This window comes from Chelonoidis abingdonii, chromosome 5, assembly GCF_003597395.2.
Source record: "Chelonoidis abingdonii isolate Lonesome George chromosome 5, CheloAbing_2.0, whole genome shotgun sequence".
Classification (NCBI taxonomy): Eukaryota; Metazoa; Chordata; order Testudines; family Testudinidae; genus Chelonoidis; species Chelonoidis abingdonii.
Window position 1 is genome coordinate 109909938 of NC_133773.1, and position 20306 is coordinate 109930243.

Here is a 20306-nt window from a genome sequence, read left to right on the forward strand (position 1 = left end):
AGGTCATTCAAGCCTTACCTAGGCGGCTGGGGTTGGAGTTAGACACTGACAAATGCAGCACCGCCAAGCAGAAGAGCTTGCGTCGTCCCTGGATTGTTTAAGGCGTATTGCGGTAGTGAAGCCGTGTCCGAAGACCACGAGCTGCCCGGATATCTCGTGGATAGGCACCTCGAGCTAGAAAGGCGTCGACGAGGCTGACCCTGGATTGGAATGTGCCGTCAGCCGCCTGGAGAGGCGTGAGTAGTCATTGGCTGACGCTCGAATGCAAGCCGACCCCGGCCACGATTCTCTGGCGGACGGCGTTGACCTTAACTCCTGTCCGCACGGCGGAACAAAGATTGGGCGTCTACGGAAAGGTTGGTGCGAGCAATGTTAGATGCGAGAGCTCTACGTAGTCCAGCGGAGTGCAATTGCTGCTCTTCAGGTATGCGTGAGTTTGGAAAAGACCGGGAATGATTGTCCGCTGTTCTGAGGGAAGGATTGAAACCACCTTGGACAGGAAGGCTGATTGGGACGCAACGCTGCCCTATGTTCCTTGTGGGATATCGTGTAAGGGGCGTCCCAGAGCACCTGAGAGCGCGAAGTTCCGAAACTCTCCTAGCCGATGTAATGGCTACAAGGACGTCACCTTCCACGATCGTACGGGAGAAGGCAGGTGCCAGGGTTGCACGCGAGGGGCTTGTTTTGAACAACCAACTGAGAGGTTCCGAAGGGTGAGCGGCGGCAGCGCGGAAAACAGGCGCTCTCGCCCTTTGAGGACCTTGACGACCATCGGATGAGAGAACGTAGTAACTCCTTCTCCGGGGATGGACGTTGGACAATGGCAGCCAGGTGTCCGCAAGGATGAGAGTGCGAGCCCCTGTTGCTTGGGTGGCCAGAGATATTCCAATCTTCGTGGATGGGACCTGTCTGCACAGGTGATCGTGTGGTGGTCTGGACCGCAGCGAACCGTTCCACTTGGCCAATACGTCCCCTAGTGGAGGGTTCCTGTCCCGGCGGACTGCATTGCACTGGGTGGGCCTGCGCTGACCGGGAGCGGACTCAACACAGGAACACTGCCTCAGGGGAGGGATTGCAGGTTGGGATGAGACGCTCCGATGTTCCTGGGTATAGGTCCTGATGGAGAGGCGGGGAACGGGGCTGGCTATTGAGTGCGTCCCGTGGCAACGTGGTCGTCCAATGGCTTGCGATGGCACGCTGGGGCGATCAAATCCCGAGCCCTGTCCCTGCGATTTACAAGGACCTCGTGCACCAACGGAAGGAGTGGGAGGTGTACGAGGTGGGATGACCAAGACCTGGAAGGAGGCGTCTGATATCGAGCCTCGGGCGAGACCGTGAAAGGAGCAGAACCTGGGACATTCCTCGTTGCTGCGGGAGGCGAAGAGGTCTATGTGGGGAAAGCCCACTCTGGAAGGAGAATGGCTACGTCCGGTCGAAGTGACCACTCGTGGGCTAGAAATGACCTGCTGAGGTGGTCTGCTAACGTGTTTCTGGATCCTTGGAGGAAGGATGCCACCGGTCCATGGAGTGACTATACAGATTCCCCACATCTGATCGTCTCCTGACAAGGGGGAGAGGCAGGTCCCTCCCTGCTTGTTTATGTAGTGCATCGCGGTGATGTTGTCCGTGAGCAGTAAACAACCAACGGCCCCGCAGGTGGTGAAGAAAGGCCTGACAGGCGAGGCCACTGCCCGTAACTCCCGGATGTTTATTGTAATGACAGCTCCTGGGCAGACCAGAGGCCTTTGCGTGCGACGACCCCCATGTGAGCCCCCGGCCCCGAGATGATGCGTCCATCGTCACGGACGTGGACGGTTGTCTGGGGTGGAACGGCATGCCTGCAGACACCAGGGAGGGTTTTGCCCACAGCGGAGGGAATGTAAGCGCTCTGAGGGACTGTGACGACAACTCCATGCTGTCCCTGCATGGGCGGTAAACGGAGGCGAGCCAGTTTGGAGGGGGCGAAGGCGGAGCTTGGCGTGTTTGGTGACGAAGGTGCAGGCCGCCATGTGACCTAGGAGGCTGAGACAGACCCGGGCCGAGGTCGTCGGGAAGGCTTGTAGGCTCTCTATGGCAGTGACTATTGCCTGGAACCGGCTCAGCGGGAGTGAGGGTGTTGCGAGGTGGGAGTCCAGGACAGCCCACTGAATTCTATTCTCTGAATGGGCAGAGAGTGGACTTGCCCAAATTGACCATGGGCCCAAACACTCGAACAGCTCCATGATGACGGCTGTGGGTCGGCGCGGGCTCCGAGGCCCCGCGAACAAGCCAGTCGTCCAGGTAAGGGAAGACGCATATGTGCTGACGACGGAGGAAGGCGGCCACCACCGCCATACATTTTGTGAAGACACGTGGGGCCGTGGAAAGGCCGAAGGGAAGGACCGTGAATTGGAAGTGACGATCTCACACCATAAAGCGTAGGTAGCGTCTGTGTGGGGGGTAAATGGAGACATGAAAGTACGCGTCCTTCATGTCGAGAGCAGCAAACCAGTCTCCCGGATCCAGGGACGGAATAATAGCCCCCAAGGAAACCATGTGAAACTTCAACTTCTTTAAGAAGGCGTTGAGCCCGCGGAGGCCTAGGATGGGTCGAAGGCCTCCTTTCGACTTAGGGATTAAGAAATAATGGGAATAAAACCCTCTGCCCCTGAGTTCTTGAGGTACCTCCTCTATGGCTCCGATTTCGAGAAGTGTGTGGATCTCCTGCCAGAGGAGATGCTCGTGAGAGGGGTCCCTGAAGAGGGACGGGGAGGGGGGGGGAGGCAAAATAAACTGGAGATGGTAACCAAACTCCACCGTGCGTAGGACCCAACGATCTGAAGTTAGTCGGGTCCACGCTGGGAGGAAGGAAGAAAAAGACTGTTGGAAAACTGGATAGGAGTCCGGGGGAGGACTGGTGCTCTGCTCTCGGTCGCACCTTCAAAAGTTTTGCTTTGGTCCCGGCGGTGGTTTGGCGGAACCATTATTCTGGCCCCCCTGAGAACCCGGCTGACGTCTACGGTTTACATGGCCACGCCTTCTATTATAGTCCTGTCGAGGCCGTGGTGGGGGGTAGGGGAGTTGAGGTTGGGCCCGGAAAGACCTCCGCTGGGTCTGCGGAGTGTGCATCCTGAGGGAACGCATTATAATACGGTTGTCCTTGAGGCTTTGGAGCCTAGGGTCCGTTTTCTCAGAGAAAAGGCCCTGGCCTTCAAATGGAAGGTCCTGGATTGTGTGTTGCAGTTCGGGGGGTAGGCCGGAAACCTGCAACCAAGATATTCTCCGCATTGTGACTCCTGATGCTACGGTCCTAGCCGCCGAATCCGCAGCGTCGAGGGAGGCCCGGGAGATCTTTTTCCCCTCCTCGAAGAGGCTCTGGAACTCTGGGCGGGAGTCCAGCGGGACCAGTTCTGTGAATTTGCCCATGGATTGCCAGGTGTTAAAGTTATATCTACTGAGAAGCGCCTGCTGGTTAGCTACACGCAACTGTAGGCCTCCTGCAGAGTATACCTTGCGTCCCAGTAGATCCATGCGTTTAGCCTCCCATGATTTTGGGGCGGTGACTTGCTGGCCATGGTGCTCCCTCTCATTCACAGATTGGACGACCAGGGAGCACGGAGGAGGATGGGTATAAAGGTATTCGTACCCTTTAGAAGGTACCATATACTTCCTCTCCACGCCTCTGGCCGTAGGAGGGATGGACGCCGGAGATAGCCAGATCGAGTCCGCTTTAGCCTGGATGGAGCGGATAAATGGCAGGGCTACACGAGTCGGGGCATCCGAAGAGAGAATGTCCACGACCGGGTCCTCCACCTCGGGGACTTCCTCCACCTGGAGGTTGATGCTCAAAGCGACGCTGTGGAGAAGGTCCTGGTGGGCTCGAAGATCGATGGGGGGCGGGCCCGAGGTTGATGTACCCGCCACCGCCTCATCTGGCGAGGAGGAGGAGGAGAGACCCGGGACCAATGGCTCATGTTGTGACTCCTGGTCCAGAGGGGGGTCGGTTTCTGCTGCGCCCTCAGGGCCCTGGGTTGCGGCTGAAACGTCCGCATCGGCTGGAGGAGGACGACTGATGGTGGCCTCTGGTGCCCGACGGACCGAAGTCGTGGACCGTGACGTTGTCGTGGGATCGCCTTGGGCTTGGTGGTAGGCCCAAGGCGACCAGAAGGACCACTGCGCCGGTTGCTCCAGTCCTTGGGATTCCGGGAGGGCACGGGCGTGGGGGTCCAAATCCGGATAAAGAGTGCTGTCTGCTCGGGACGAACCCGACGGGTGTCTTGACGGCCAGGGCAGAGCCGATAGTCCGTGAGGTGGGTACCGGACATCATGCCTTGCCGGAAAGCGGTACCGGGAGTCATACCGGTGCCGTGACCTGGACCGGGACCTTCGACCAGCGCGGTGCCGGGAGGTCGACCGGGACCGAAAGGAGCGGCGGAGTGATCGACTCCATCGAGAACAGTGCCAGGAGCCAGACCGTCGTGCTGAATACCAGTCCGGGGAACGCGACCTGGACTGGTGCCGCGAGTACGACCGGTGCCGAGAGGGGGATCGGTACCGGGACTGCGAGCGGTGCCTGGATGTCGAACGGTGATACGAGCGGGAGCGGTGCCGGGATCTCGACCGCGATCGGTGCCTGCCCGTTGCCTCTATGGATGGTGGCCTGACCATGGCCGGCTTTCCCGCTGAAGGAAGGACCCGCACCGGCGGTGCCGAGGGTTGAGGCAGAGTGGGCTGTAAGAGCAATCAGTTCCTTCGCCGTTGCGAAAGTCTCCGGCGTGGTGGGAACGACGAGCTCAACCAAGGCATGTGCCGGGGAACTGTCTTGCACCGGACTCGACGGCTCTTGCCTGGCCGGAATCGACGGTGCGGGAATCACCGTGCCATGGCAGTTGACAGTGCCAGATGGCTCGGTCTTCCATGCTCAGACTGCGGTGCCGAGGTTGGAACCGCAGGAGCTTTGGGCTTCTTTGCCTTTGGAGAAAGGGTGCAGTGCCAGGCTGGCTTCTGCGCCGGAGACGGTTGGTGCCGGGGTATTCCGACGGTGCCGGTGGTCTCCGGTGCCGATGGAGTACTTCTGCCCGGCGCGGACTGTGTGGCACTCGGTGCCAGAGCTGCCGGGGTGAGGGCCGCTTCCATCAGGAGCTGCTTCAAGTGAGAGTCCCGCTCCTTTTTAGTCCTTGGTTTGAAGGACGTACAAATACGGCACTTGTCCGTGAGATGGGATTCCCCCAGGCACTTCAGGCAGCGATCATGCGGGTCTCCTGTTGGCATCGGCCGGCGGCTGGCTGAGCACTGTTTGAAACCGGGAGAGCCAGGCATGAGCCCGGGCCCCGGGAGGGGGGAGGAGGATTAACCCTCAGCCCTCTAACTATATACAATAACTAAAGTAACGACTATTAATAACTACTAACTAACTACTACTATACACGCAGAAAGTCAAAGAACGGGCGAAGAGCTAGGGAAGTGGAGGTCAGCTAAGCCACACTCCACTGTTCCAACGACCGACACGGGCGGTAAGAAGGAACTGAGGAGCGGCCGGGTTGGCATGGGTATATATCCGGTGCCGCAGCGGCGCCACGCCAGGGGGCGCCTGCCGACCCGCCGAGTGTTGCTAGGGGAAAATTCTTCCGATGAACGTGCACGCGGCGCGCGCACACCTACTTGGAATGGATATGAGCAAGCACTCGAAGAAGAACAAATAATTAAAATATAAAGCTGATATGAAATACTTAGGATACAATTAAGCTTACCCACATACAACCATCGGAAAAATGCTTTGAAGTTTTTCATACTACTGTCTATAACTCTGTATAAAAAAAGAAAATGAAAATTGGTAAAAGACTTGATCTAAACAAAGGCCACAAGCTGCAAGTTTATGCAGAAGCTCTAACTGTATTGTAGATGAGGATGACAGCAATGCCTTACACTTCCCATTACAAGACTACTTCCAGTTGTTTATAACTTTTCCAAACTTTAACTCTTTGAGCTGAACTTTCCTTGCTAGATGTCTGCCTCAGGCTGAATTGTTTTGGAAAATTTCAGCCACACTGGTTCAGTCATTTTGGAGAAAAAGGCTAGGGAAAAATATGTTTCCCAGTTAAAAGATTCTGACCACCTTTTCTTTGATATGTTGTAGCACCGTCATGTTTTGAAGTAGGGACTTGAAATTTGGAAGGAGGGCAGATACTTGTGTTAGGGGTACGCCTTTTGCTGTCCACATGAGAATTCACCCAATATTTTGTCAAAACTATAAGCCGGGGGCACGGGGGGGAGGGGAATCACAGCTCACAAATGCTCAGTACAGATTTGCTAGAGTCTAACAGCTAAAATCTCTGTAGATTCCATCCTCACTGAGCATGCTCCATCCCCTCAAAGCTCCTATAGATGACAGGATGGTGCATGTACAATCCCCACAGAGCAGTGGCGCATGCTCCCTCCAGTCCAGGGTTATAGTGGTGAAGTAAGAATTTTCTTGTAATTGCTGCTCCCAGCTACTCTAAGCCAGGCACTGGAACTGAGAGCAGGGAAATCTCTCTCCTGTGCTCTCAAAAATCATACTACCACCATCTAAACACTGTGGTGGAGGAAGCCATTTGATTCAAATACTACTCCTAGTGAAATTCTGTGCCACTGTGTGTGTGCTAGATTCACATCCACCGCAAAGTCCTTTGCTTCCCTGCAGAAAAATTACTTTCTAACAGGGAAGTGAAGGGAAGCTGCAAGAACAGTCACTCACCCCTCCTAGCAGTGCAGGTACATCATTTCAGGCACTCAGAGCAGCCACTGGAAAGGTAAATGACCGCAGGGCTGGGGACACCCCAGCCAGTGGCTCCTACCCTGAGCTGAGATCAGCTGCTAGTCCTGGCTGAGCTGGAGGTGGGGGGAGAACGGGACTTCCTCTTCTCCTGCAAGCAGTGGCCGGGGCTGGGTCAGACTCACCCCCAGAAACTTCCCCCAGCTGCAGGAAGCTTAGCATCCTCCCTTACTTCCTGCTCCCATCACTCCTCAACCATGGGGGAAGGGGTCACTGTACAAGAGCTGCGCCCCAATCCACCCAACCCCCTACATCTGGACCTCTGCATACTCAGACCCCACTCCCATCAAGCCTCACCCCATACACCCAGAACTCTCCCCCTCAGCCTTCAATATCCAAACCCCACCCCGCTGAACCTCAACCCCTGCATTTGGAGCCCCCCTGCACCCAGACCACCCCTGGCACCCAGACCCCTGCTGAACCCCCCTTTGAGTTCCCCCCCACACTGAGCCCCAACCACCTTCACCTGGATCCCCCTGCAGAGTCCCACTGCTCCTACACCTGGAATCCCCACCACCACCACAAGCGTCTGTGTATCTAGATCCCCCCTACAACCTGGACCCCCACACTGAGCTGCCTGCATCCAGACAGGCTTCTGTGTGGGACACTCACCCGACACCTGGATCTCCCCACACTGAGCCCCTCCACACTTGAGCCTGCCTGCCCCATACCATGCTGTGCCTGGCATGGAGGAGCAGAACCCTGAGGTGCTTCTGGGGCCAGGCCCAGCCCTTGCACTGTGTCAGGGTTGGGTGCAGCCTCACCACCGAATCAGTGTTCCAGGAGGGGGAGGCTGTAGGGTGATCTCCAGCCTCTATGCAGCCAGTGGCCTGCGCTTCCCACTGCCATGCTGGAGCCTCCACATTTATTTATTGATAAATAAAAACTTGCAGAATTTGCACAAATTTAAAAATATCGTGTGCAGAATTTTTAACTTTTTGGTGAAGAATGCCCTTGGGAGTCAAATGCAGAGGGGATAAAAGCCAGATAGGAAGGAGGTGAAAGGAGTAGATTGGGACAAGAAGTTTGGTGAGACTAGGTCCAGAGGGGACAGAAACTGAGACTGGTTGGGTGGGGAGCCAGATTTCAGGGAAGGAACAAGACACAGATCAGATGAGGTGTTGCAGGGACTGGCTGGGCAAAAAGCCTGGGACAGTGAACCAGGGACAGGATGGAGGGCACGAGACTGACATTAGACAAGGAGCCCAGGGAGCAGGGCCGCCCAGAGGAGGGAGGGGGGGCAAGTGGGGCAATTTGTCCCAGGCCCTGGGCTCGGCAGGGGCCCCCACGAAAATATAGTATTCTATAGTATTGCAACATTTTTTTTTTATGGACGGGGCCCTGAAATTGTTTTGCCGCAGGCGCCCTAAATCCTCTGGGTGGCCCTGCTAGGGAGGCAGACTGGGACCCAATGGGAAGGCAGAAAGGAGGAGAGAGATTAAACAAGGAACTGGGGTGAGGTAGAGAGGTATGGGTCAGGTACTGGCTGGGAAAGGAGACTGGGACTAGGTGTGGGTAAGTGGAGAAACTGGTAGTCAGTGGAAGAATGGGATTCCAAAAGCAAGCCTAGAATTGGCTGGGCAAGGAGATGGACTAGGATGAAAAGTCTGAGGAGTGATGATTGGGTAAGTAAAAAGAAAGGGACTGGGACAAGGAGACAGGGTAGGGGAAAGAAAGGACAGACAGGTTGGAGGGGATGGGGCAGAAGGGATCACCGCTGGCAGAACAGACAGAAGTGTCTAACCATTAGACCATACTCCCCTCCAGAGCTTGGAATGGAACTCAAGATTCCTAAGTTTCTCCATTCCTCTTGCTAGTAAATATATGTGAAGCCCATTGGCAAAATGTGTGTCTCATCTTCTTGTAGTGCTGGTCCATACAGAGGGTAACAGCTTACTACTGCTGTTACTCCATTACCTCACATGGCAGAGGATCTAAAGGTTCCAACTCTGATGATGATCCATGTGAGTATCAAGATGATACCACCAAATGGAATTTCTATTTTTTTCAGTTCACTTTTCTAATAACCTAGGAAATTACATATACATAAACTATGTGAAAGAAAAATTAGTTAGTGATATATAGCTAAGTTTAAAACTACTCTGGTTGTTGGAAATTACTCATTAAGAGAACTAATTTTGTTGAAATATGAACTATGGACTAAACAATATCAAAAATTTTATATTATTACCCACAAATTTAGCTAGGTTAAAAGATTAATGTTAACTATTATTAAGGTTGCAAAGTCAAGTCCATGTGCTTATGCATTATGATACAGCCTCCATTACATTTATTACATATTTTGGATGGTTTTCTACATTTTCAAATATATTGATTTCAACTACAACACAGAATACAAAGTGTATAGTGCTCACTTCATATTATTATTTTTCCTTACAAATATTTGGACTGTAAAAATGATAAACAAAAGAAATAGTATTTTTCAATTCACCTCATACAAGTACTGTAGTGCGATCTCTTTATCATGAAAGTTGAACTTACAAATGTAGAATTACATATTAAAAAAAAACTGCATTCAAAAATAAAACTATGTAAAACTTTAGAGCCTACAAGTCCACTCAGTCCTACTTCTTGTTCAGCCAGTCTCTATGACAAAACAAGTTTGTTTACATTTATGGGAGATACTGCTGACTGCTTCTTATTTACAGTGTCACCTGAAAGTGAGAATAGGTGTTCGCATGTCACTTTTGTAGCCAGCATTGCAAGGTATTTACATGTCAGATATGCTAAACATTTGTATGCCTCCTCATGCTTCAGCCTCCATTCCAGAGGACATGCTTCCATGCTGATGATCGTGTAAAAAAATAATGCATTAATTAAATTTGTTACTTAACTCCTTGGGGGAGAATTTTATGTCTCCTGTTCTGTTTTACCGGCATTCTGCCATATATTGCATGTTATAGCAGTCTCTGATGTTTGTTTTAAAAACACTTTCACAGCAGATTTGATAAAACGCAAAGGTAACAATGTGAGATTTTTAGAAACGGCTACAGCACTCGACCCCAGATTTTAAGAATCTGAAGTGCTGTCCAAAATCTGAGAGGCACGAGGTGTGGAGCATGCTTTCCGAAGTCTTAAAAGAGTAACACTCCAATGCGGAAACTACAGAATCCAAACCATCAGAAAAAGAAAACCAACCGTCTGCTGGTGGCATCTGAGTCAGATGCAGAAAATGAACATGCGTTGGTCTGTACTGCTCTGGACTGTTATCAGGCAGAATCTGCCATCAGCATGTTGTGTATGTCCTCCAGAATGGTGGTTGAAGCATGAAGGGACATATAAATCTTTAGCACATCTGGTACGTAAACATCTTGCGACTCCAGCTACAACAGTGCCATGCAAACATCTGTTCTCTTTCCGGTGACATTGTAAACAAGAAGCGGGCAGCATTATCTCCTGCAAATTGTAACCAAACTTGTTCGGCTGAAGTAGGATTGAGGATCTAATGTTTTACATCGTTTATTTTTGAATGCAGTTATTTTTTGCATGTAATTCTTCATTTGTAAGTTCAACTTTCATGATAAAGAGCTTGCACTACAGTATTTGTATGAGGTGAACTGAAAAATACTATTTCTTTTTGTTTATCATTTTTACAGTGCAAATATTTGTAAAGAAAATAATAAAATAAAGTGACCACTGTACGTTTTGTATTCTGTGTTGTAATTGAAATAAATATATTTGAAAATGTAGAAAATATCAAAAATATTTAAATAAATTTCAACTGGTATTCTATTGTTTAACAGTGCGATTAATTTTTTTTTTTGAGTTAATCGCATGAGTTAACTGTGATTGATCAACAGCCCTATTGAAAATTAAATTGTGTTGCAAATCTCCAAATAAATACTTACTGAAGAAGCTCGTTTGCTTTCAAGATGAAGGAGCCCACAGCAGTAATAGCATCTGCAAAGACAGCAACCCTTTTTAGTTTTCAAAATGAACATCAGTGTGATAAGTAGTAAGCCAATTACTGTACCGTCAATTCCTGCTGCGTCTAGTCCAAGAGACTCATACTTTTGTTTCCATGATGCCATTCCTTTCAGTTCACTCAGATGGTACAACAATGCCTCAGAGCCACTATTACAGAAAAGCATAATTTCTTAATCAAATGGAGACTCATTGTTTAACTGACAAATATTTTATACATAATATCTTACTCTTTTACAGCACTTTCTCATCCCTACTTTGTAAAATTTTTTCAAATATAACATTACTGTCATTTTACAGAAAGCAAGCATTCTGTCCAAAAGTATTACTTACTTTTTTTCAATCACAGCCCCCAGCCCCTAAACATCAGTTACAGCACATTTCCTGTACTATGTTAGACTTTTCTAGTACTAATCAGTTATATAAATCAAGTATTTTTTCCCTTACAGTATTTTAGGGATATAAGAGTTAATATTCAAATTACATTTTATAGTTTTCTGATGTCACACAATAACAGACTAAACTCTGCATGATCATGGCAAGAAGTGGTCATGTTTTTGATGGGCTCAGTTTCTTTTACAAGAATGTTTACTAATAAATTTATCTCTGTAATTCATTATGTGCTGTACAACTTACCTCTGCAAGTGACTTATGACTAATTTTTGTATACTGGAGTAGGAAGACTCTATGGACTGACCAAGCTTTTTTAAACCCTGATAGAAAAGAGACATGCTTCATTACAATATATTAATAGGACACTTACGAAAGATACTGAAATAGACCATTCAAAGACAGTAAACATTACCATACCTTTACTGTTAGTTGATTCATTAAAAGTGCTTGAAGTTCAAGGCTAAATGACAAAAATAAAAATAAGTGTTCTTTCTTTAACCTGAATATGCATTTACAAGTTGAAATGGAATATAAAAACCCAAGCAGCAACTACCTTGCTTTGCCCCACAAGAGCAGCTGCATAAACTCATCCTGTACAGAAGTGGTTGTGTTCTTTTCCTGTTAATCAAAAAATTACTGAAATAAACTGATTATTTTTATTTAATTACAAATATACGACATTAGAATTGCAAACATCTCATTTAAAATACAGAGAAACAAAATACATCACTGAACGCTGAAAATGCATTCTTGATCATTGGAAATTCAATGATTAAAATAGAAAAAATGTTCACTACTTTCACATTTATTCCATTAGTGATAAGAGTTTTAAACATTAATTTTATTAATTCAGAATCTATGTTACCAAACAATTTTTTTAATTTGTTAAATACTTGCAAGGATTACAAAATTTATGCCACTCCAACAGCATCTCATTGATATAGCTCCCTTATACATATTCTGCTATACTTTTTCCTACTTGACGTAAAGACAGTGAGATGAACTGAGCTGCAGGTGCTCCAGTTCAATAGTTATGATAATTGGAATCTGTGTTAGGAAATTATTTGCTTATAAAAAATGGAATTCAACTTTAGTCACTCACAAATTAAGAGTGTAAATATACTGCTCAAGTTGTACACTTTCATGGACTGGCTGGTCAGTCACTAACAGAAGTATATTCAGTAGGCTGGAAAACATAAATCTAATAAGAAGGCAATCAGCCAATAATTATATTAGTGGACAACCATCATTACTGCATGAACATGAATCCATTAAAATAATGAGATCTACAACAGTCAATTGGTAGATCATCATCATCGGACTAGAAAGTCACAGGATAATACTACTGAACCCTCAAACAATGCTTTTTCAACTTCAAAGCACTTGGCAATACATTAATTTCTAATGGACTCCAGCTTGCTTCTGAATTTACAGAGACCATTATCCTGTGATAGCTGTTCATTATACAAGATATAGAAAAATTAAGAGAAAAGCAACAAAAATGATTAAAGGTCTAGACCTATGAGGGAAGATTGAAAAAAATCGGGTTTGTTTAGTCTGGAAAAGAGAAGACTGAGAGGGGACATAACAACAGTTTTCAAGCACATAAAAGGTTGTTACAAGGAAGAGGGAGAAAAATCTTTATCTCTGAGGATAGGACAAGAAACAATGGGCTTAAATTGCAGCAAGGGAGGTTTAGTTGGACATCAAGAAAAACTTCTTAACTGTCAGGGTGGTTAAGCACTGGAATAAATTGCCTAGGAAGACTGTGGAATCTCCATCATTGGAGATTTTAAGAGCAGGTTGGACAAACATCTGTCAGGGATGGTCTAGATAATATTTAGTCCTGCCATGAGTGCAGGGGACTGGACTACATGACCTCTCAAGGTCCCTTCCAGTCCTATGATTTCTATGAAAGAAACAGAACTGAGGTATGAAATAATTTAATATAAATAAGAAAGCTATTCATTCTCTGCTTTCCCCAAATAATTGCTTATACCACAATACCTGCACAAATTTGGTTAGACGTGAGTCCATCTGCATCAATATTTCTTCCCACGCTTCACACATACATGTCAATGACAACTTTATATACTGCAATGCAAATAAAAGTTAATGCAGTGACTTTTTTAAAATTCAGACAAAACATACATATGTTCTCATAAGAATCTTATCTTTACATTTCTAAAGCTGTGCTCTATTAACTTAAAAATCAACCTAAATCCCTAAATAAGCAAGTATTTTATACTAATAGGGTTAAAAAATCCAATGTCTATAAGAACTGTGGTATTAAAAAGAATTCATAACAAAAAGGTACCTGTAGCAGAGTTGAAATATGAGTAAATTTCCTGGCCATTCGAGTTACCTCAGGTAAATAAACTGATAGCAGACTGGTGTCCAGCTGCAATATGCAAGGCAAGCAACAGTTATAATCGGATGGTTTCTGTTACAATAGAAGCAGCCAAGAGTCTTGTGGCACCTTATAGACTAACAGACGTTTTGGAGCATGAGCTTTCGTGGGTGAATACCCACTTCGTCGGATGCATGCTGTTAGTCTATAAGGTGCCACAAAACTCTTTGCTGCTTTTACAGACCCAGACTAACAAGGCTACCCCTCTGATACTTGTTACAATAGACTGGATCATGTGCATTAAGGCAAAAACCACAAAAACTTGTCCATTCTCCATTTTAAATTTTCCCTCTTTTAAACTCAACAGATAAAATAGTTGTTTAGATCACAGATGAAGCAGACATTTCCTTAACATATCTATGCCAATTCTTGTTATACATCTTAGAAATCTGATACTTGTTTTTTGTGTTTTGACTGGCATAGAGGCAATGTAATAGACACAGACTAACTGAGATCTTAACTGTAGTATTGTTAAATTGTGTCAATATGGAAAGGCTTGGCAATCTGAGTCACTATAATAGGGAATAGTACAACTGTGTAGTTGTTAGTTTGGCAGAAAGGAGACAGTATATAAAAAGGCTTTAGAATATGGCTGCTGTTCAGAAAAATGCTAACATTTCAGAGCTTCATCACTGTCAGTCACGTATTACAACAATTGGAGTCAAAATGAAGAATCCAAAAAATCTAACTATTACATGGACTTTAGAGAAGATGGAAATAAAAATAACATTTATCATTATGTAAATAGAAATGAGGACAATATATTAGAATTGCTTGATATGAGTAGTAAAAATAAATAGTTTTAATATTTTAACAGAACATTTAGAAAACACCATTTGTGCGCTTGCAGTCTCCATTTTGCTCACCTGGAAATACGTAATCTCCGGTGCACTGTCTGGGGAAACTTGTACCTCTGTAACGACTGATAGTGATTTCAGATCACTAGAAAAGCATAATCCAAGGCAAGAACCTGCCACCTGAAAGAGTCCCATGTAAAGGGGTTAAAGTATCTCATTTTCTCAATAGCCCCATAAGAACAAGTACATATACTACACTGATTTTTAACCACACACATGCCCTTATTTCAAACAGAAACTGAATTCTATTTCTGTGTAAATATCACCTGAAAAGAGAAGAAGTCTCAACTAATGAGAGGAAGCAAAAATGTGTGCTTACTGTTTTGTTTTGGATGATCAGTATTAAATTAGTGCACTTTGTTTCAAATTATACAGGATTTGAAGTTTTCCAGACAGAATGCTAATTAAAAAAAAACAAATAAAAACCACACAACTATCCCTTGCTTTGGGTTTTAAGCACATTAATACTGAAGTTGCAATATTTTACACTCCCAAAGATGAACTAAAAACTGTGGTTAACTAATAATGTGTATTTTAAGAAGAGAAATTATGCAGAAAGTACAAAAACAAAAGCAAAAAACAACAACAAAAACACACATACCCCTGTTACTGTAGCAATCTTGTACATTCCATAAGCATAAACCTCGATGAATCCAGAACTGCCTCCAAGGACAAGGGCATTTAGCCTGATAACAAATAAGTCACAGAAATTACTCAGTGAATTGTTCAGATTTGGGGGGAAAAAATCCATTTTTACTGGATTATGACAACCCTAGTCAGCCAACTAGTGATTTCCTGTTTCTATTCCATATGAATACCTATTCTTAGGATTTAATATTTAAAAGTAATCAAAAAGTCTGTAGCGTGAAGATTATCAACAATATATAGTCAACATTAAAACAAGACAAAAATTTCAAATACATTAAAATATTGTTTAAACAGAAATGAACAGCTCTACAAAAAAGTTACTAGCTCCAATGCCATCAGTATAGATATATTAGATATGTGATGAAAGAACATTTGATTTATACACACGCCCTAATTAGACATCTTCTTTCTAAAGTGTAGACAACATATTTATTCTTTTAAATCATCTTTTATATTCAGCTAATTTTACTTTAATTTAACTCTGAACATGTCACCAGCAATCACACAATGGCATTGCCCCACTCAATTTCAAATGCAATGAAAATTGAAAACAAATGTAGCACTTGAGAACCAGCACCAATGCCAACAGCAACAGAAGAGGGAATTCCATCCAGTGGACAGGGCACTGGACTGGGCCTGAGAGACTGGCATTTTGTTCCTGTCTGAATGTAATGCTAACTTGCTGTGTGACCTTGGACAACTCACTTAATCTTTCTGTGCCTATGTTTCCTCGCCCATCCTTTTGTCTGTCCATCTGTATTGTAAACTCTTTGGGGTAGGTGATCTATGATGGGGCTGAATCTTATGCTGTATTTTTAAACTGAATAAGCATTGACCATATTTCCAAGTGGTTTCAGGCCCTCCTGAAGTAACAAACAAAACATTCCCTGCAAAAACAGGTCAACAGAGATTTTTTTTCTGATTATATTAGAAGATGAGGAGGAAGCTGCAGTTAACTATTTTTAAAACAGGGGGAGACAGCTCAGTGGTTTGAGCACTGGCCTGCTAAAGCCAGGGTTGTGAGTTCAACCCCTGAAGGGGCCATTTAGGGATTTGGGGCAAAAATCTGTCCGGGGATTGGTCCTGCTTTGAGCAGGGGTTGAACTAAATGACCTCTTAAGGTCCCTTCCAACCCTGATATTCTATGGTGTATTTGAGAGCATATTTCTCTAGCCTAAGAAGAGGACCTATCCAAGCTGCAAATGGGGGAGACAAAAAAAGGGCAGATGGTGTTAAAGAATACCCATTACTTCCATTTGTTTTAAATAGGCTAGCTTTAAAGTGATTGTAATTACACTGCCATGAGACAAAGTGTGTTTTTTACAAGAATTTTTATGCTTAATGTTTATTAACCAGGTCTGAGGTTTTGGGGTTTTTTTTGCTAATGGATTCTTTGGCGGAATGGAGAATTAGCTGAACTATGACATCACAAAAAACTTAAAAAAAATGATCACTGAGAGATGAAGGGATTCTTCACCAGACTCCGGAACATTTTGGTTTTGCTTAACATGTATTTAACTCAAGATTAAGACAATTTAAAAGAAAGCTCTCTGTGAAATGTTCAGCCACCTCTCCCTCTCCTTCAGTTAAAGGGTGATAAAGAGCCCACTTCAGTTCTATATTCCTTCATTGAGTCCTCCGACAAAAAGAGAGACTTGATTCAATTAAATCCTTCTTTACACTTCATAAAAGACAAGCGACTTTCCTGCCACCCCTTTTGTAGTTGCCATTAAGAAAAAAAGTTACAAATTATTTTAAATCCAAACTTGCTGGTTTTTGCTTTTTTTAAAAAACAGATTTCAGAGAACAATACTTACCTTACATCACCCAAGAGCTTCATAATCTCATCTGATTTTTCTTCACTACAAATATAAAAATGTGTTTATGGTAACCCATAGGCAATCATATGTATCATTACAAGAAAACATATGAAGTCATTGGTTCTTACCTGAAAATTTTTGCAGTGGTACTGTAGCTAAATTGAAGTCAAAATAAAGTTTGAGAAATAAGTGCCTTCAGTAAAGATGTCTTCTTATTTACTGCAGAACAGTTGTGTACTATTAAACACAAAGAACCCAAAAAATGACACTAAATGACAAATTAAGATATTTAGGCTTTTTAATTTAACACCTACTTTTTTGGCAATGCAGGTAATTTAGGTAGGAGAAGGTTTGACTCATCCTCAGCATTATAAAATGAAGTGAGAACACTGAAAAAGAAGAAATTATTAAAATGTCTTTGCCTTCGCTGCCAGACTTGAAAAATAGTAAAAAGTTTAAAAAAAATAAAATAAATGCCAGGTAGTAATTTAGATTCAACATATCATGTATGTTCAAAGAGTTACAAATCTCACAAGCATATCATTTGTTTTCTAAATACACCTCTACCTCGATAAAACACTGTCCTTGGGAGCCAAAAAATCTTACCACGTTATAGGTGAAACCATGTTATAGTGAACTTGCTTTGATCCACCAGAGTGTGCAGCTTCCCCCACCCCTCCGCCCCGGAGCATTGCTTTACCGCGTTATATCCAAATTCATGTTATATTGGGTAGCGTTATATCAAGGTAGCGTGTATACACTTTTAAAAACACAATCACATCAATACAAGACAGCTAGTGAGCTCTCTTTTTGTTTTTATATCCTCTCCTTTTGGCTTAGCGTTTCCCACATAGAAAGGGGAAGAACAAGTTTATATTTGCTGGTTCAGTGATTTGCTTCCCAAATCTTCCATCGTTATTAATTATTTGCATTCCAAAGGTGTGTGGGGTCCTGATCATAGAGCACAGGTCTCTACTGTGTTAGATAATGTACAAACACCAAATATATATATATTTCTCCTGCCCTGAAGAGCTTTAAATACTTCCTAGCATGAGCCTATGGGTCTGATCCAAAGCCCACTGAAGACAACAGAAAGACTCCTCAGTCTAAAGCAAAGCCTTATTTACAACCTCATTTCAGGTTAACGTATATCCATAAGTTAAGTGTCCAGCATTTTGTGTGTTTATGCTGGATGCATGAGGCTGCAATTAAAATTATGTAGAGATTACTGTAAAGAGAGATTGAGGAAACCCACAACATATTCTGCAGAAAGTTACTTACGAAGATGCTGAGTTTGGAAACAGGCCACGAGGGTATTAGCCTATGGTTAAAAGATATCCCCAAGCTTAATATTTCCTTTCCGGTTCAGGGTTTGTGCTTGAGGAGAGGGGGAAGAACGTCACAGTTACCTAGCCTCAATCCCTTTTAAACAAAATTTTTGTTTATGGAACTTCTTGGGTTTTTAATACAGTCAATGTAGAAGGGTTTGTGAGGACACAGAAATGGGTGCGGGGATGCCTCCATCTTCCTCTATGGCATGTGGAACTATGGAGGGCACATATCATATCTGTGCAAATGTCATAGAGTGAACGGAAGCACAATTTACGACTAATGGCACACAAATTCTAAGACAACAGGGGTACTCGTATGTCCTGAGATATAAAGGTAATGAAGACAGCACTTCCAATAACTCTAGGACTTCCAACAATGCATTAAAAATAAACAAATCACTACAATTCTTGAAAATGTGGATAAAATATTATTTTAAATTTATCACCTTCCATTGTCCAGGTACAATGAAGCAGATTACAGCAATAAGTTTGATATTGATTATTGATTGATTATTAGAACAGCACCATTACATAAACTGAGCAGCAATTATGCAAGGCAATACTAGCTCATATATCTATATAAATAAGCTATAATAAAACTATAAATTAATAAATGGATGCACAAGATACTATTAAAAGTGTTCTTGTTCTTATAACTAGAAAACAAAAATATCAGACACAGCACTAGAACGGCATTTTTATCAATAAATATATGTAAAACCTACACTAGAAACAAAAAAGGGGATTTTTTAATGAGATGGTGGGAAAAGTGACTGAGCTGTGAGACAAAGTTACTTTTTTTTGCATAACTACTATATTCCACTATTTAACTGTAAAGTTTTAGAACTACCTGCTTTCTTCAGTTACTTCCATCCAATGCATGTAAGTAATAGGAGCATCCACTGAGAAAGAGTGTAAGCTTTCAGGCTTTTCTACATCACACAGGATCACACGCTTGGTATCAGCTAGGCCGAAAGCCAAAACTTGAGAAGTAACAGAATAACGTTAAACAATCAACACACAAAACATTGCAGCTACTTCAAACATACGACAAGCTAGGAAATGTAATGATTCTTCCGTCATTAAATCCAAATGCTATACACAATTTTCTCCTTTTCTATTTATAGTACATTACTTTCACTTCTAATTTTAAACCATCTTACTAAAAAGCAGACTTGAAGTCAATTTTTTTATTTTAAAATGGCATATTGGATCACACCTGACAAATGACCTGATCCTGCAAAGGCTTATGCACATGTTTAACCTAAATCCATGCTTAGCTTACTGTTACTCATGGGAGAAAACATAAGATAAGCATAGATGAAAGAATTAGCAAATTTGGTGCCAAACACACATCTGAGAGAGACTGTTCAATTAGCAAGGATATTTTATGGCAACATAACATAATCCTAAGATTCTCATAAGAACTCATCCCTACTTGATTAGAACACTGACACTAATATTCAATATTTGCATAAGGATTTACATTACTATATTCATCTTTTTGAACGAATTCATTCCCAAAGAACACCAGTTCATAATATAATTGGAGATTCTGCTCATTCATATGCAGATGGCTGATTGATATGGAACATCTTTGCACTATTAAGAGTTTAAAAATTGTGCCATGCAATTTGAATAATAATATTCTCATAATTGCAATCAGATTTTAGATTTCACCTGTTACTTCAGTGCCCAGTAATCTGGCCATTCTTTATACATTACATCACACATCAAAGGGGTATCTTTCACTAACACTTTAACAGTACTGCTACAAAAAATTAAGCTACCCTTTTCTTAATACTTTGTAGTGGGTATTTTCTTTTCGAGATAGTTGGTACTGTGTTCACTAAAGGTTTGTTGTTTTTTTTTTATTTCCAACACCATTTTTATTGCAGCACAAAGCATCATATATTTAACATTACTTTTGCCATCTGGTCTCCAGGCAAGGGCTGCAACCTCTTTCCCTGTATTTTCATTTGGTGGCAAACTCCAAACTCGTTGAAAGTTTGCAAGTCGGTGAAGTAAAACCTGAAAAGCAGACAGATTAAATGTAGAAAACTTGAACATCTTCCTCCTTTAACAATATTTTGTAAGTCAGCCACTAAA

The 20306-nt window shown here is 43.7% G+C and overlaps 1 protein-coding gene across 3 annotated transcripts in view; it reads right to left on the reverse strand.

Moving 5' to 3' along the window:
* Positions 1-20306, reverse strand: part of ANAPC4 (anaphase promoting complex subunit 4) — a 38218-nt gene that overhangs the window by 15534 nt on the left and 2378 nt on the right. For 2 of the 3 annotated variants that reach the window (XM_075066544.1, XM_032806609.2), the window contains exons 2-16: positions 20123-20228; positions 19048-19180; positions 17181-17255; positions 16995-17021; positions 16864-16908; positions 15000-15084; positions 14408-14518; positions 13449-13532; positions 13139-13225; positions 11685-11749; positions 11549-11591; positions 11375-11451; positions 10788-10888; positions 10663-10714; positions 5730-5785 (exon numbers count right to left, since the gene is read on the reverse strand). In XM_075066544.1, coding sequence (XP_074922645.1) covers positions 5730-5785; positions 10663-10714; positions 10788-10888; positions 11375-11451; positions 11549-11591; positions 11685-11749; positions 13139-13225; positions 13449-13532; positions 14408-14518; positions 15000-15084; positions 16864-16908; positions 16995-17021; positions 17181-17255; positions 19048-19180; positions 20123-20228 — 1147 coding nt within the window. The remainder of the gene's footprint in view (positions 1-5729; positions 5786-10662; positions 10715-10787; positions 10889-11374; positions 11452-11548; positions 11592-11684; positions 11750-13138; positions 13226-13448; positions 13533-14407; positions 14519-14999; positions 15085-16863; positions 16909-16994; positions 17022-17180; positions 17256-19047; positions 19181-20122; positions 20229-20306) is intronic. The other variant, XM_032806607.2, reaches the window with a different exon arrangement.